The 14,722-nt window shown below is 45.5% G+C and overlaps 1 protein-coding gene across 4 annotated transcripts in view; it reads left to right on the top strand.

Annotated features, from left to right (window-relative positions):
* Positions 1 to 14,722, top strand: part of LOC135396547 (uncharacterized) — a 139,304-nt gene that overhangs the window by 50,247 nt on the left and 74,335 nt on the right. For 3 of the 4 annotated variants that reach the window (XM_064627590.1, XM_064627589.1, XM_064627587.1), the window contains 3 exons: positions 14,427 to 14,441; positions 14,526 to 14,556; positions 14,627 to 14,684. In XM_064627590.1, the coding sequence (XP_064483660.1) occupies positions 14,427 to 14,441; positions 14,526 to 14,556; positions 14,627 to 14,684 (104 nt within the window). The remainder of the gene's footprint in view (positions 1 to 14,426; positions 14,442 to 14,525; positions 14,557 to 14,626; positions 14,685 to 14,722) is intronic. The other variant, XM_064627588.1, reaches the window with a different exon arrangement.

Here is a 14,722-nt window from a genome sequence, read left to right as displayed (position 1 = left end):
TGAAAAAGCATGTGAATAATTTTGAAAACAATTTGAACATTTCTAAACTGTGTAACCACACAGTATTCTGCACTAACAGACACCTTATCTTCACAAAAGCAAAACCTCTTTTCTTTCGTAAAAACCAATTGTCTCAGGTGCTGCTCGAATCATCTGAGATTGCTACTATATCAGAAGGGTGAATGTTTGGGCCTGTTCGTATACATAGTATTGGAGTCGTTTGATGGTGTGACAATTATTGGCAGGGGAGCGTCTAAATCTGGACGTTGTTTAATCGAAGTTCTCCCAGTACGGGAGCTACAGACATGTCTGACGCATGTGGCCGAGCCGAGGAAAAGAAGCCCCGTTTATTCTCGTGACTCTACTTATAAAGGAAATGAACCACTCTGTCAGGGTCAAACAACGTAAACATCGCGTAACAGACAAATCAGCAGCAAGCGTCGTGCAGCAAGTAAAGATAATGTACAGGTACACGCGATGATGATGTGCCGCATATCACCTCTCCCCTGGTAAAGAAAGAAAAAGCATTTCTTGCATATAAATAGAACTTGAGAGAAAGTCTGTCCGGTGGTTTTACACATCACCCACTTCTTGTGTGCTGATGCTCTGAAGACACATCGGGACATGATCTGCTGTCAGGTAGCCTGTCCTGGCTATTAAGACTTGTTTCAGACTCGGAAGTAGCCTGTGGAGCTTCTGCTACAATTGTCCAAGAAGAAGTCGTTTGCTGACCGAAACCGTTTTCTGTACTTGTGCCTTGCGGTAGATCCATGTAGTCTTCAACAGATACTGTATAAGTGGTTAAATTTGCGGGCTCAATAATTCGCGAATTTGCGAGGAGCCAGGATCAGGCAATTATTCGCGGAACCTTAAATTCGCGGTGCCGCAGGGCGTCGCCCCCTTACGAAGGGTCTTTGGTACTTTCCACCTTGAACTAACAAAAGGACAACAACCCTGGACAATAACCCATTTCATCCCTTTTAAGCCCTTTTGACTCAGAGTGCTACAATGAGGGGTCATCACTCGGATGGCATCTGGGCCATTGCCGAATTTCCGTGTCTCCCATCATTCTTGTGCCTGTATCGACACAGTGAACATTGTTACAGCTTCGTACTTTTCGACTCATTACCGCCATGTCCTTGCTCCGGTACTTCAAGCCAACGTCGCCGCGTCTTCCTTCAACCAGCGACCACGGGCATCGACTGCCCGACAGTGCTGTCCTCCATACGGTAGGCGACAAATTTTTTCTGCTGCCTATGAACATGTCTCGCGAAGTCGCTGATCGTGGCAACTACAACAACTACTGTCCTGAAATCAGGTGCAGAACTGAAAGTGTAGTATAAGAGCGTAATAAACCGCGTACATAAGATGTATCAGCGTCCTGGGCCTTATTTCTTTCTCGTATTTTCTGTCATTGCTTCGAATATTTCGCGCGACTTTAAATTCGCGAAAAAAAAGGGCGTTCGCGAATTTCGTGAAAAATAAGTCCTCGCGAAATTTACTACTTATACAGTGAGTTCAACGTCTGGCTCCGCGGGTGCTCGGTTTCGCCTGTAAGGTATCAAGTGACTTAAAACTTCAGACTGGCCTGTTGGTAAGGCATGGCAGAATAAAAGCGCTAAAAAGACGAGGACAACGGACACACAGTTAGCGCACTAACAACATTTATTTTTCAACAACACCGTTCCTTAAAAGGGCTCACGAATTCCCTTTCCTTCGTTGTCAAACCAATGGAAGCGCTGCTGACGCACTTGTCACCCCCCTCTGCTATCAAAAAAGCTTCCCAGATTTCCCGTTCCCTGCTATCAGAGAACCTGCCCTTTATCTGAGTGTCACCAAACAAAGGTAGACACCCACAATCCCTCACATGTAAAAAAAGATTACCAGAACGTGCAGAGAGATTATACTTGTGCTCTCTCAATCGAACATTTAAACACCTTCCTCGTATCAAGTGAGTTCGATTTCGACGAACGGCCCTCTTTGCTGTGGACACCCAGAATGAACGCGGGGTGAGAGCTTTGCGGATGACGGTACCTCTGTGTTTGAGGTCGACTAGCCACATTGGGTCACCTCCATCTAATGGCGGTAGCTTCTTGACGGCACACCGGTTGTAGTACTTTGCTTGAGTGCGTTTGATCTGTTGCTCTTTCTCCCACAACTTGGCGTAATCAACTACCTTGGGCAGTAGTACTTCACTGGGAACAGAACTGTTGTGCGGAGCTTGCGACTCATTAAAAATTCTGCAGGGCTGTGGCCGTTGGTGAGTGGAGTTGAACGATAAGCTAACAATGACTCGTAAGGATCCCCTGATTTCGATATGGAAGTCTTGATAACTTTTACGGCTGCCTCTGCAAGTCTATTGCTCTGAGGGTAACGAGGGTTTGCCGTGATGTGCTGAAATTTGTACGTATCTGAGAACTTCCTGAACTCAGATGCACTGCTGCCAGAAAACTGGGGTCCATTGTCCGAAATGACTACTTCGGGAATACCATGACGAGCGAAAATGGACTTGCAGTGCTCTATGACTATTTTCGTAGATAAATCTTCCAGAGGAGCAATTTCTGGAAAATGGGAATAGTAGTCAGTGACTACAAGCCACCAGCGTCCTCGAAGAAAAAATAGGGCCATGACCACTCTCTGCCAGGGCCTATGTGGTAGTTCAGTAGGAAGAAGTGGCAGGTGCCTGTTCTTGCGATGTTCTGCACATATTGTGCAGGCTTCGACATAGGCTTCAATGTCGCTGCCGATTCCCGGCCACCAGATGCTGTCTTTCGCTCGCAAAGTGCACTTGCTAACTCCCTGATGTCCTTTGTGAAGTTGCTGCAGAATATATTCCCGATAAGAAGATGGTATAAAAATCCTGTTTGTATACATCAGAATGCCATCATGGACAGTCATAGCGTGGCGGTATTCCCAGAAAACCTTGAGATCTGGGTTGAGATCTCGTCGTGCAGGCCAGCCTTTGTAACTCATTCTGATTAGTGATTGACAAATCTTGTCTTTGTGCTGTTCTGCAGCGATGGCATTCAAACTCGACGATGTGACAGGGACTGACCTTGAGACAAATGATACGTATTCCTGCACTTCGCGTTCCAAAACTGTGGGCGCCATTGAAGGTGCTGATAAGGGATAGCGGGAGAGAGCGTCAGCAAGAACCAGTTCTCTGCCAGGAACATATGCGATGTCATACGAATATCGTAACAGTCGCAGCCACATTCTTTGCAAACGAGGTGAAAGCTGGTCCAGTGATTTCGAAGCAAAGAGCATTACGAGGGGTTTATGACCGGTTTGAAAGCGGAAGCGTTTACTGATTAAATAGTCTTGAAATTTTTCACAGGCCCAGACGAGCGTGAGGTCCACTTTTTCGATTTGCGCGTAGCGGCGCTCAGTTGTCTTGGATGCGTAGGAAATAACTTTCGGTGGGCCCTCACTTTGCTTCTGTAGGAGTACGGCTCCGAGTCCGTAGGCAGACGTGTTCGCTGAGACGATTGTTTCTTTGTTGCCATCATAAACTCCTAGTACCGGTGGAGCTGATAGAAGATGCTTCCAACGTTGAAATGCATCTTGCTAGTGCTTGCCCCATATAAAATCCCATTTGCTGCTTAACATCTCAGTCGAAGGTGCGAGAAGATCCGCCATGTGCGGAACGAAACGACCTAAACATGTCGCCATGCCCAGAAGTCGTCGTAAGTCTTTCTTCGAGGATGGCTCCGGGAGCTGTTTTATTGCATCGAGTGCGTGGTCATCTGGTCATATGCCATCTTCACTGATGCTGTGTCCCAGAAAGTCTATTGACGGAACTCCAAAGACACATTTTTGAGAGTTTAGTGTGACTCCCATCGTGACGAGACTTTCTAAAACAGCACAAAGCCTAGCATCATGAACTTCGCGGGTGGGCCCAAACACAAGAACATCGTCCATGTGGCAGAGGACACCCTCTAGTCCTGTCAAGATTTCAGTCATTCGACGTTGAAAATGTTCCGGCACAGAAGAAATGCCGAAAGGCAGCCGGTTAAAACAAAACCTGCCACACGGAGTGATGAAGGTTGTTAGAAGGCGGCTGTTCTCACTCAGTGGGACCTGCCAGAAGCCGGAGTTTGCGTCCAGTTTTGAGAAGACCCGAGCTCCAGACAGTCGACCAAGAGTATGTTCCACCGATGGGATGGGATACCATTCTCGGAGAACGAAACTGTTTAGCTCCGTGAGGTCTACTCATATGCGCACACTGCCAGCCTTCTTCAGTACGATAATCAAGGCACACCACTCTGTGGGCTGGTGAACTTCCGAGATGATTCCAAGGCGTTTCAACTCGCGTAGCTCGTCACGAGTTCGAGCATACAGTAGGAGTGGTATCCTAGGGGGAGAAGTGACCGCAAAGGGCGTCACTTCAGACTTCAAACGAAGGCGGTAGTTGCCGTGGCGGATGCCTAGACCTTGGAACAGCTGTGGGTACTCGGCTTCGGGTTGTAAGCAATGCGTCTTAACGTTGTTCACGTGAGCGAGGAGTCCCAGTGCTTCGATGGCAGGCTTTCCTAGCAAGTTCCGCTTGAGTCCGCGGATAACAAACACATTTTGCTGTGAGCGTACGTTGTTGCAAGCAAGGTTCAAGGATAACATTCCCGTTACCTTGAGAGAGCGGCCGTCGGGACCTGAGAGTGGTCTCTGTAGTGGTCGAAGCACTAGCTGGGGTAAGCATTGTCGGAAGATTGTCTCTGATACTACCGTTTCATCAGCTCCTGTGTCAATACGGAAAAGAAAATGCTGTCCGTTTACATCAAGAACGACATTGTACTTTGAAGACACCGAAGACGACGACGTGGTTCCCAGGAAACCCTGCATGGACCTGCTGCCAGAAGCCGATCGATACACATTTGCGAAATGTCCTTTCTTGTGACATTTGTTGCAGAAATAATCCTTTGCACGACACTCTGAGCGAGGATGGGGCTGCAGGCTGCACCAAGGACATCTCTTTCGACTGTGGGCAGACTGCGATCGAGTTTTAGGTTTCGCTGATTCTTTCTTGACACTCGGTGAAGTTACCGAGGTATTCCGTCGAGTTGAAACCCGTGCAACAGCATCGGAGTTATCTCCTCTGGGACGGAGCTCTGCTTGTTGCTGCTTTATGGCTTCGTGTTGACGCACTGTCGTGATGGCTTTCTCAAGCGTCAGTTCGGAGTAAAGTTGTAGTTTCTCCAATAGGCGTGTATCTCGGAGACCCACCACAAATCGGTCACGGAGCAAGTCGTCTCTAAGAGCAGCGTACTCACAGGTATCGGCTAACTTGTGTAACACCGTAGCGAAGTCGTCGATGCATTCAGTATCCATTTGCACTCGAGTGTTGAACTTCACTCTTTCAGAGATAATGTTGCGACGAGGGATTAAGTACTTCTCAAACTTATCGTGGACCAAGTCGAAGTCCGAGGCTTGTAAGGACGTGAGGTTAAACGTCTGGTAAATGCCCTCGGCTTGGGAGCCCAATATGTAGACTAAGGCGTCTACTTGGTGTTGTCCCGGTTGATGCTGCAGGACGGAGACTGTGTGGAATCGCAGGAACCGTCGTTTCCGAGGAAACCACTCATTAGGAGCAGAAAAGTTTAAGCTTGGGGGCGGCTCCATGAGAAAAGAAGTTGCAAGCTTGAAAGGAAACTTCGTAGGCTCCAAAGCAGTCGGAGTAGTCATACTGGCTCAGAAGTGCTTATAGGAGGTGCAATGCTTGTAGAAGACGAAAGTTGCTTGGTTATCCGTCCGTAGCTTCTGACACCATGTTTAATTAACCGAGTTCTCCCAGTACGGGAGCTACAGACACGTCTGACGCATATGGCCGAGCCGAGGAAAAGAAGCCGCGTTTATTCTCATGACACAAACTACTACTACTAAAGACTACTACTACTACTAAACTACTTATAGAGGAAATGAACCACTCTCTCAGGGTGGAGCAACGCAAACATCGCATGACAGACAAATCAGCAGCAAGCGTCACGCAGCAAGAAGAGATAACGTACAGATACGCGCGATGATAACGTGCCGCGTATCACAAACGTGAACTGGTGGAAGCCTTTCAAATGAAAAAACATGATCTTGACTGCTGTGTCAGTGTCCTGTCTTTATCGCTTACGGAAAGAGAATATAACTTCCTCAATAGATTTCTGAGTGCTGTACCCTGAGACATGTTATCAGGAGTGTTCGATTTTCACGTGCCTTGTCGTACCAATCAGGTGTCTGTGGGTGCGTTCCAAAACAAACCCTCGAGTCGAGTAGGTCACATGACCGAGTTGTACCAGGTGACTACAGAGTACGGGCCCGGTCGAGTAGCTTTGGGAACGCATGGGGGAGTCCGACTGAGTCAAGATGGAGGCCGGTGTCGTCACCGCTCTCATCTCGCGTGCGTCAGATTTATTTTACAGAGACGACGATAACGACGACTGGGAATGTATTGTAAGCTGTCTGCAGGAGTCACCATGCCCCGTCGGACATAGTTGAAATGTGTCTTGTCGGCCCAGTGGGCATTTGGGTTTTTCAGCACTTCGTGTATGTAGTTACTTACTGTACAGTTACATTCAGAGATTGCTTCTCTGTCTGGTGGTATTTCTTCCAAGACACTGCAGAATTATTCTTAAGCCCCTCTATTGGAGAATGAAAGGGAAAAGCAGCTGACATTGTCGTCATTTATTTGTTAATTTTTTGTGGGATGGAAGTTTTCACGTACCGCTTGCTACCCCAAATGCATGAAGTGGATACATCCCGTTGCATTTGGTAGTGAAAAGAAATAAAAAAATAAAAATATCAACATCACGACGACAAAAGATGAAAAATACAAAAGGTGGAAGCTGCTGGTTGGAATCCTTGTGACAGTCAATACATGTGATTGGAACACAAAAAAGTGCAATTACTGATATACTCACGTAGACCAAAACACTTGCGGAACTGGCCCCTTTTTGCGGATTTTCTCGCACATTGTCTGGAGAAGGTCTACTGCGGCCTCAGTCCACTTTGCTGGGGCCCTTCCTCCGTCGCAGGAGTTTCGCAATTTGGGAGAATAAGCTCCTGAGGCTGCCAGCTGAGGTAGTGGTGCGGGCATGGTTTGGGTCACGGAAATGTCCGCGGCGTTGTAGTCGAATGTGAGCTGAACGGCTGAAACAAAAGACGTAATCAGAGCGCGATGAAGCGGTTCTGATAGTACACGTATTGCGCAAAAGCTTCCTGTTTCATTCATCTTGAAAGAAGTCTGAGCTTGGGCGAAAAGACGGGAAATTCGTGACAGAGTTCTGTCGTGTTGTCCCTTCCTTCCACAGCTCAGAATTTATCCAAGTTCCACCCAAGCATTTATCCACCAGCTAGCCTGCGCCTATGGTACATATTTTATCTGTTCACACGAATGTACCGACAAACCATCTTATAACTGTGAAGGTAAAGGAAGAAAAGTAAAATTCCATTTAAAATCCCATTTGCAACACACGCACACAAAAGTAATAATAATAATGATGCTGGTCAGTAATAGCTCTTGCTCCTCATATAGTTTTGAACGTTTCACATAGAGCTGTGCCTTTACAAGGACCACGTGGCTACAAGGCAGTGAAACAAATAAACATTGCAGGGCAGGTATTAGTGAACATACGCTAAATAGATAGTGGAAAAGCAACGTACATGAAGACAAAATAGAAAAGTGCACCAGCGAGACTCACTTTGTCCTGGGAAATGTATCTGGCTCACATGTCTTTGGGCGGTCGCCTGGTCCTCAAAAACCATGTCGCACAATCCGCATCGGAAGAGTGTTGCCATTTCGGGGTCCAGTTGTGTATTCATAACCCGTCGTGGAGGTCTAAGCTTTTCGACAACCACATGTTCAGTTGGGTTCGATACCGCGCTTTCGCGGAAAAGAGCAGACGACAAAAGCATGACGTCATTACTCGAGCGAACCTTCCTTGACCAGCCTTTGGAGGAGAGTTGAATCGAGTTAACTCTCTGGTTACTCCACCTTGTTTTGGAACTCGGGTAGTGACGTCATTGAGTTACTCGACCCGGTTTTGGAACGGCGCTTCGGGTAGAGCGCTACTCTTGAGTTGACTCGAGTAGGTTTTGGAACGCACCCTGTATCACACTGTGCAGGCATGGCGCTTTGCTATTTCTACTCTCTCTCATCATCAAACTTGTTGCTAGTCCAGCGTCAGTGTGTCTCTTCTACTTCTTTGTCCTATTTTCTATCACTGGTTACCTTTCTCCAATACTACATCAGGTTGTGTGTCGACTTCTTCTTACTCCTCAGACTAGAGGGGATGCAACCTTTGTCACGTTCACACTGGCAAGCTTGTGTCCCTCCTATATGTGAAATACGTATGGGGATGGTTGTTACTGCTAGCGGCATGGTTGTCTGGAATTAGCTCCTCTTGGTTTATCTCATCTCAAATGTCGAGGTGTTGTAGGAGTATTTATTTTGGGTAACAAACATGTGCCACATATGGTCTTTCTTTAAATACAATATTGGAACAACATTTCAGGGCAACCAAAGAAATATGGACTGCAGAACTACTGACAGGCGATTCCAGACAACCGTGTCGCAAGCAATACATAGCTAGCAAACACGCCTGAGTGTGTCCCTCCTGTATGTTCTAGAACATGTAGCCTGCATTAGCACTTGGGCACATTTTATCCTGTAATGTTATAATTCAGATCAAAATCTTGTCCCTTCTGTTTTTTGAAAGCCCTGAAAGGGACAGAAGTTTGCTTTGTTGTGTACACATGGCACAGACACCTTTTACAGCACTTGTGAAGACAATTTGACCCACCTAACAGTAGTATCTAATCATCACCAATCAGTATATAATATTTGGTGTTAAGGCAGAGAAATGTCAACTGGGTTGTGCTGAAATAAATCTCTAGGTTTGGTTGTATGTCAGAGAAACAGGCAACCTTTAGACAAGCTAATGCTGTAATGGAATTGCAAGGATGTTAACAAAACTTGAATTAAGAGCTTTCCTGAGACTTAACGGTTACTACGAGCAACACATCAAGTACTGTATTCAAATATTGCCAGTTTGACACACTATGGAAGCCCAATCATGCGAAGCGGGACAAGAAAAAAAAGCCATATTTAATTGAAGTGATAGTTTGCTCTCCAAGCATTACTTTGTAGATACCAGTTTCTATAGGGACTGTGCGACAAACTGGTGGCGCCGCGGTACGGCCTCCGGAGAATGTACCTTGCGTGATAGATGCCGTGTAGCCAGCTTTGTTTACATGTGAAGTGCGGGTATCTTTTTTTGCCACAGCATCGCTAACTGTGCCAGCACCTAAAAGAACTCTTCATTAGGGACCAGATGCTTCACTTCTCGTGATTTCTACGCTTCCAATACCACCGAGGTCACTAGACTCGCAGCGAATAACGTTTGTGACGCGCGTTCGGCCATTGCATGAGGTGTGCACAACATGAGCGAATACATTCTATTTCTTTTGTTCTAGTTTCGATGAAACTGAATGAGGACCTGCAAAATGATCAATGATTTACAGTTGCCACTTTCGTGACGGTGAAACGCCGCTGGATACTGTATCACTGTCAAATGCACCGACGAAACGGCAACCTATTTCGAGACAGTGATTGAGGTGTTTCGTCGCCAGTGCCCAGAGCCGATATTGCTCCCGGTATGACGAGTCTCACAGTGAGAACAGAAGTTCTACATTGTCCAAAAGGTTTAGTATTTACTCACCGACCATTTCACAGCTGTCATCCCGCAAGCCTACGGCGGTAGCCGAGGTAAAAACTCATATACTTTCTTCTTTGAGGATCTCTTTAGAGTTATTGTATCTGAAGATACTGGAAAAACTGCAGTACAAGTTCAGGCAATAAGTTGTGACCCCACGTGTTTATTTGTATGGATAAAACGGACGCACGATGTAAATTTCAGTGACGAAGCTATGTGTGTGCAAAGACGACGAAAGGAATACAAGACTCAGTCAAAAACATGATATTACAAATGGCTGGAGTCAGAGGAATACACGTATATAGCCTTCGCTAGCAAGCCATTTTGTGAGGAGTCAAATAACCATCCTCTCGACGTATCACTTACAGGTGTTTTGACCGGGCAGACGCGAGTGGCTGTTCTCCTTCCGTACTGTTAGATGCATTATAAATACGGTGGTTGCTTCTGTGCAGTTTGTCTCCATTCTCTTCGTTCGCGCCCCAGAAAGGTTCCACATTATTTGCAATTCGAAAATTAGCCCTTCTGATTACGGCGGTCGCCACGCAAGCTACGGTTCCACTTGAGAATGCATTGAACGGGCGGCGTGGTATCACGTCGGATACGTCCAAGACCGCCGCTGGCGGCGCTGTCGCGACGGAGCAGCGCGCCCCCTTTAGGTGTCGCACGGTCCCTATAGGTACTGTACTGCCTCGTTTACTGAATCCCCGCTACACTTTTCTGTCTCTATCTAATTTATTGTTGGCATTACAAATCTACACGTGTAGTCTGAGATTCGCGCCAGTCTGAGAAAAACGTATGTGCAACATCAGGGTGGGGAAATGTGAGTTCCTTCTTTCCTGCTGCAGAATTTATTACATCCCGCTGCAGGAGAATACAGTGATGAACTGCTATGCCAAAAACTGGATCCTGCTACCTGCTGCTACTAACGCATGTTTTTCTGACATACTGCGCCATATTCGCTCCAAAAGGGGCTGCCAGACATGCAGTGAAAATGAAACTGAAAGTTGTATGGTTCCTCTTTCCATGGTGGGAAAACGCTTGAGGAATTCCTCCATGGCATGAGCCAAGACCAGGCACCAACAGCTGCCCATAGAACCTATAGTTCAAGATAATTCACACGACACTGGGCACATGGCCAATGAAAATATGACATTCAGCTAATCAGTATCCTTCCTGTTTGGCTTGCCTTTCAGCCGGTCCTGGCTGCTATCGACTTCTACAGGTTTTCACGCCTTGGGGCCAGTTATTCGGTATTCTAAAATAACCAAAGCAACTTCAACTTTAAAGGTCTGACACGTGTTCATCGTGCATACGAAGACCACTGCATTGTGCCTAGTGACACATTGTAACAAGGTTTGAACTTGCAAAACGATCCACACTGTCTAATTCATAATAACGAGCGAGCCTTATGAGTGCGTACAATTTTGTGTACATAATTTCGCGATTTCACGCGCATGGTCCTGTCTTCATTGTCACCGTATTTGAAATGCGACGGCGCTCGAGCATGTTCCTCACCCTCCAACTCTCTGCCACACTGTGACTGTGGGGTTACATGGGTTCGAATCCCGGCACTGACTGTGAGGTCTGAGGTTTTCCCTAGGTGTTTGGCAGACCTTCCAGAGAAATGTCAGCACACTTCCCCTTGAAGGTGACCCAGGATGCATACTATCCCACCTGTCCCCCACTCCTTCCTGCTGTCCTCTTCCCATCTGTCCACGTCTGTACACTGCTCATAGCCACAGTTGCTTCGTGATGCTAACACGGAACCTTAAAAAAATGCTCTCACTCTTTCAAACCTGAAGCCCTGTGAAACTAAGAAATATTAATTTGAGCTGTATCTTCTAAAACTTCATGTAAAACTTAGTGCTTTGTTCTTCCTCTAAATAAATAATGGGCTATGCGTTTGAAACGTTTTCTATTTACGGTAGTTGCATGATAGCACACGAGGCTAGTGCTTTACGCAGTCTTCTACCAACAACAAGTTTGTGACGTGGAACAGCGCTTACACCATATGCGAGGAATTTAGGAGTTGGTACACTCTGCTCTATGGACCGTGAAAGCTGCTACAAAACCGGATTTCTCCTGCTCTAACAGCCGATACAGGCAGCTTCGGGACTGGAACCACATGCCAACAGATGTTGTCAATGCATGTCCTAGTGTTACAGTTTTGTTAAGGCATTGAAGTGACTGTAAACTGTTCTTCCTATTGCTGTAAGACATTTGTTTCTAATGTCGTGTGTGACCAAGTTGAACTACTGCCCTCTTCTGCCTTGGCCCCAATCATGGACTCCGAAGTACCACAAGACTCTGTTTTTCCTCTCCCTAAATTACATTTTAAATGAAGTTCCAGTGAAGACTTCCCTGCATGCTGATGACTGTAAGTTCTACATTTGGTTTCCAATAGGCAGTCAAAATTTAAAACAAAATTACTCAATGGTGCTCACATTGGCAAATGAGGCCGCTGAATTGAGAACAAAAATGCACATACGTATACTACATCAACTGATCCCTTCGGTGAATAAAGTTATGGAAGATAGCTGAATTTATTCCAAAAGAAGAATGACACAAAAGAAGGTTGTTGCACATAGAAATCGTCTATTTTCTAAAGAGGAAATCAGATGCAGGACACTCTTCTTTAAATATTCTTTTCTCCCAATAGGGTAATGCAATATATCACCCCAGGATATATGTAATTCTGCTTCATGTGCTTTATTTGTGCAACATGGTGGAGTAAGAAATACTCTTCTTGTCCATGCCGTACTCCGTGTTAAACATGCATTTTATGAGTGATCAAGTGCAGATATTGTGTTCTGTTCCCAGTCCTGCAATAACTCTAGTTGGCAGTACTCTGAAATAAACTGTCTGTGTAGGGCTGTACCAAGTGCTAAACAGACTTAATGTCTTGAGCTGTTGCACATTGGCAGTGGCATTAACTTTGAGCTTTCCACAGACTGCATAACCTGTGTATGAGATGGGTTCCAACTCTTGTGTTAGATGTACTGATCAGAGTATTGGCAGATGAACCAAGACTAAAGTCATCTGTAGCTTGGCTTCATCATACCTGCCAAGCACCATCTGACTAGCGTGAGAGTCCAGTAGAAGTTCCCTGAAGACAGAAAAGGCCCGTCTCTCAAATATCTTTCTGCTCTTGATTCTGGCCTCCTCTATGTTGCTGCATTCAATCTGTTCTGATGCTGTAGTTTTGTTTGCATCATGCTGTCTTTTGCCATGTCTACCACAGCATTCCCCCTTACGGTTCTCAGATAAGAAAGTGCTTGAAAAAGCATAAATAGCTTGAGGAGCTGCCAGCAAGCATGGGGGATTAAGCAGGTCAAGTTTCTAGCTGAATAGAAGCAATATTGATCAGGGCTTTGCCATCTCCTGATCTCATTGACATAGCTGTATCAATGTATTGAAACAAGGACAGAAAGTAAGACAGACTTGACAACTAATGAGACAGGTGTCTGCATTACTTTCTGTCCTTGTTTCAGCGTGCTGAAACAGCTGTGCATCTTGGTTTATTTCACTGGTGTGCCCTAATTCTAGTAACAAATTTATTTATATGTTACTATGTATGAGCTTACTAGAGCTGTACGTCCTTTTATGCAGTGAACAAAAAATATGAATGAAAAGTTGTGCCATCCAAGCAGTAGGGAGTGAGTCATAAAGTGTGGACAGTTGACAGTTTGTCCTCTCCCCTCCACTTCTGTGGAGCGATGGTTGTTTTTTTAATAAATGAATAAAATAAATAATTCAAAGCAACTCTTTAAACGAATTGTAGGCACAACCTGCAGGGTTTTAGTCAGTCATGTCAGCTGTCCCCATAACCTCCTCGCATCCATCTTATACTTGAATAGTTTACCAGATGTGTGAATGTGAGGTATGAGGGGAGGCATATTACTAGTCCGGAATAATGTAAGTGTGCTTCATATTTCGAACATGTTACACTGCAGTTTAATATCATACAGTCTTATGATCGTTATATCCTCATCTTCATAGAGCCATCAGTGAGGTAGTTCATCGCCCCTGGCAATGAAGCTTCCTACTCGTAATTTAAATGAAGTTGTTGTTCATAGAGCACTTCTCACAGGCAAAGTGAACTCGTTTTGGAGCCAATTGATGATGATGTACTGCTTGCGACACAGTTGTCTGGAATCGCCTGTTAGTAGTTCTGCAGCCCATATTTCCCTGGTTCCCCTCGGAAATGTTGTTCCAATATTGTATTTAAAGAAAGACCATATGCGGCACATGTTTATTACTCAAAACAGCTGATCTAGCAACACCTGGAGATTTGAGTTGGGCTAAACCACGTGGTGCTGATTTCAGACAAGCATGTCGCAAGCAGTACATAACTACTGTCTGGCGTGCAGGTTCTTGAATGACCTGCATGGCATAACCTCTCTAAAGTGGTGGAAGAACATCTTGCCTGCTAAGTACTCGTTTATGAGTGCAGTCATACCTCTTGTAGCTGGCACACTGCCCACAACAGTCATGCCTTCTCCACACACACCAGTTGAACTTGCTCACGAACGGTTCTAGCTTTCCTAACCAGAGAGTCTGTTCAAGAGGCATCCACTCAAAAAAAAAAAATTGACAGAAGCTCCTTAATCTCTCCTATCATGGTTTATTTTTGTAGAGCGTTGAACACTGATGTAGAAAAGTCATTACATAATGCATATCAAAGGACAGTTGTGCCTAATGGGGTGCTTTGTAAATTGGTTTTATTCGCAGAAGAGGACTCGACAGGCAAGTATTTGTAAGAAAAATTGACTTATTGATATGACATACATGTTGAACCATTGGTGGAGTCTAACATGTTTCTGTTTTCAGCACATGACCCCTTCTACTGTAGCTGCACCAGGTAAGCATATCCACTTGGGAAAGAAAATAACGAAAGAAATATTATAAGCAGTGTGCCTCTTCGTACACAGGGATTCCTATCGGGAACTCTTTGGTTCGCCTAGCCCTGCAAAAAGGGCCCAAGTTAAGGTAAGGGCTTTTTTAGTGTTACTTGTAGGACTATATGA

Source organism: Ornithodoros turicata, chromosome 6 (assembly GCF_037126465.1).
Source record: "Ornithodoros turicata isolate Travis chromosome 6, ASM3712646v1, whole genome shotgun sequence".
NCBI classification, from domain to species: Eukaryota; Metazoa; Arthropoda; class Arachnida; order Ixodida; family Argasidae; genus Ornithodoros; species Ornithodoros turicata.
Note: the sequence above shows the minus strand (reverse complement) of the source record. Positions and strands in the feature narration are given on the sequence as shown.